Source organism: Triticum dicoccoides, chromosome 7A, assembly GCF_002162155.2.
Source record: "Triticum dicoccoides isolate Atlit2015 ecotype Zavitan chromosome 7A, WEW_v2.0, whole genome shotgun sequence".
Classification (NCBI taxonomy): Eukaryota; Viridiplantae; Streptophyta; class Magnoliopsida; order Poales; family Poaceae; genus Triticum; species Triticum dicoccoides.
In genome coordinates this window covers 724,857,975-724,860,626 of record NC_041392.1, presented here as the reverse complement: position 1 = coordinate 724,860,626, position 2,652 = coordinate 724,857,975, and the positions used below count along the sequence as shown (strand labels likewise).

The 2,652-nt window shown below is 44.9% G+C and overlaps 1 protein-coding gene across 1 annotated transcript; it reads left to right on the top strand.

Moving 5' to 3' along the window:
• The first annotated feature begins 438 nt into the window (after nt 1-438).
• Nucleotides 439-1,431, top strand: LOC119332376 (putative 4-hydroxy-4-methyl-2-oxoglutarate aldolase 3). Its single transcript, XM_037605562.1, has 2 exons — nt 439-507; nt 701-1,431. Exon 2 carries the CDS (start codon nt 709-711, stop codon nt 1,219-1,221), a length of 513 nt encoding a protein of 170 aa, XP_037461459.1. The 5' UTR covers nt 439-507; nt 701-708; the 3' UTR covers nt 1,222-1,431.
• Nucleotides 1,432-2,652: the final 1,221 nt, after the last annotated feature.

The following is a 2,652-nucleotide window of genomic DNA, read 5'->3' as shown; positions in this document are numbered from 1 at the left end:
TGTTGAGAGAGTTAGAGAGAGTATTTATGTTATAGATCTCGATGGAACTAGTCGGCATGGACAATTAGCTTGTTTTCCAAGCCTGTGGCGCAAGAGACCAGTGGATACAATAAAGTCTTCACATAAATTGTCCGACAGTCCTACGCTGTAGTATCAATGAAACCTTCTTCCCGGATTGAAAGGCGCCCAAGCATTTTACTGTTTAAAAATATCACCTCGATAGTCATAAGTTTTATTTCATCATAAGATTAGTACATCATATATTTCGTTCAGTAACCAAAATCTTGGGTTCACCATCGTTATATAGACACTACGTCGTACCACTCGTACTATGCCTGGACGCCGACAGCGAACCAAATTTTGTTTTCATCCAGCTATGCATGGCACGTGGGCAAATTACCTATATATAAAGAGCTCGTTTGCTCGTAACACAAGTACGGAAGAGAGAAGGGAGAGAGTGTTCATCCGGAAAGAAAATAAAAAGAAGAGAGGGAGTATTCGCCTCAGGTAATATATGCTCATAATAATATTATGATTCTGTTGGTTTTCTGCGACTACTTCTGTTTAGAAAGAATATTTCTGCAATATTGAACAATCTGAGTATGCCTACTACTATATATCACTGTCCACAATATTGAGTATTTCCACATGCAGTAGCAGTAGCTTGGTTCAAACAACAGTCAACACTATATGCATGCAGATTGATCGATGGGTTCAGAGAAGTTCCCTGCCCCTGTGGCCGACCTGTGCGACGCGAACGCCTCACTCATCCTCACCGGCGAGCTGCGCATCCTGGAGCCCGTCTTCCAGCCGTACGGTCAGTGCAGGTCCTTCTCGGGCCGGGTGGTCACCATGCGCGTCCTCGAGCACAACGCGGGCCTGCGCGCGCTCCTGGAGACCCCCGGCGAGGGCCGCGTCCTGGTGCTCGACGGCGGTGGCAGCAAGCGGTGCGCGCTCATCGGCGGCACGCTGGCGGAGGTGGCCCGCGGCAGCGGCTGGGCGGGCGCTGTCGTGAACGGCTGCGTCCGCGACGTGGATGACGTGAACGGCTGCGCCATCGGCGTCCGCGCGCTCGCCAGCAACCCCCGCAAGCCCGGGAAGAGCGGCGCCACGGAGATGCACGTGGACGTCGACGTCGGCGGTGCCGTGGTCCGTGACGGGGAGTGGCTCTACGCGGACAGCGACGGCATCATTGTCTGCGACAGGGAGATCAATGGTTGATGTGATCGACCCCAACGTGGCTTATTCCACACAGTTTGTCTTCCGATGTCTGCCTCGCGTGTTCTCTCTAAGTTTGGTGGCGATATAGTTTTCTCTCTTCCATGGGGTGATTCTTCACGGGCCATCTAAAATGCTCCATAGTAAAAGTATTATTTCTTGTAAGATGTAATAATACCATGCACTGTTCTGTGCATTTCATTTCTCGTTCATGTCCACATGTTTCGCAACGTTTCTTAGTTTTTTTCTTTAAATTGAGCCTCCCGTATATTAGATCAATGGAAACATTGTGTACAATGGGATCTAAAGCAAGGTAACTAAATCCTCAGACACAATAAACTGCCCTAAAAAAAGGGTGACTGAAACTAAGATTATATTCTTCAAAAATCTGGCTGAAGGCACAGCTGAGCTTATCGTCGTTACACAAACCATAGTCCATAGCTATCCCCGATGACGGACAACATCGACAAATTCAGCCACTGAACTACCTGAAAGACCGGTAAAACAATGTTGGTGGAGTAGAAAAATGTTCTTGCTTTACAAAAGATCCATGAATTTTCAAAATGTTTATGAATTTTCAAAATATTTACGATTTTTTTCAATTTAAAATACATTGACGAATTTATAAAATAGTTGGGAACTTAAAAAATATCCATGAAGTTTTAAATTTGTGGTAATGAATTTGAAATTATGGTCACGAATTCTGAAAACAAAAACATGAAAGAAGGCGAAGTAGAAATAAAAAAAGTGCAACAATAGTAGTTTCAAAACATGACTTTCCTATAATAAAGTGAATAATGAGAAAAAAGTGACCTTTGTTTTGCTGGAAATGTCGTTTCATTCTCGTCGTGACAAATCTCGAGCACTCGATATGTCCAACTTTCTTGCACAAGTCATGCCGAAATTCACGGAAAATTTTGGCATGACCTTTGCTAGAAAGTGCACATATAGAGCGCCTGAAATTTGCCGGAATGGAAATGAATCAACATTTTCGGGAAAACATAGGTCACTTTTTTAACAGCAAGCATTTCAACACTCTAACAACCATTTTAACAGCCACATTATGAGCACTCTAAGAAGCTGAAACAAACATCACAGACTTTGTTGTTGCTGACATATACACAATCATGAACATTGCTGCCCAACTGATGCAAAAAAGATCAACTACCATAGTAAAACTGCAAGCTCATTAACCAATCTAACAACTCCACTCCCCATTGCATCATTATGAACACTTTAACAGCCACATTATGAACACCCCACTTGCATCATTATGTGCTGACATATGAAGAGGGAGGGAAGAGGGAGTGGCGCACCTCGGGATTGGGATCGGGGTCGGGGTCGCCGGGGTTGAGGGCGTCCTTCTCCTTCTTGTCGATCTGCGCCTAGCTTCGATCTACAGAAAGGCCTAATTTGGTCTGAGAGAGAGAGAGA

Bases quoted from the DNA above. Each gene is read 5' to 3' on its own strand.
- LOC119332376 (XM_037605562.1), top strand. From the start codon at position 709: ATGGGTTCAGAGAAGTTCCCTGCCCCTGTGGCCGACCTGTGCGACGCG.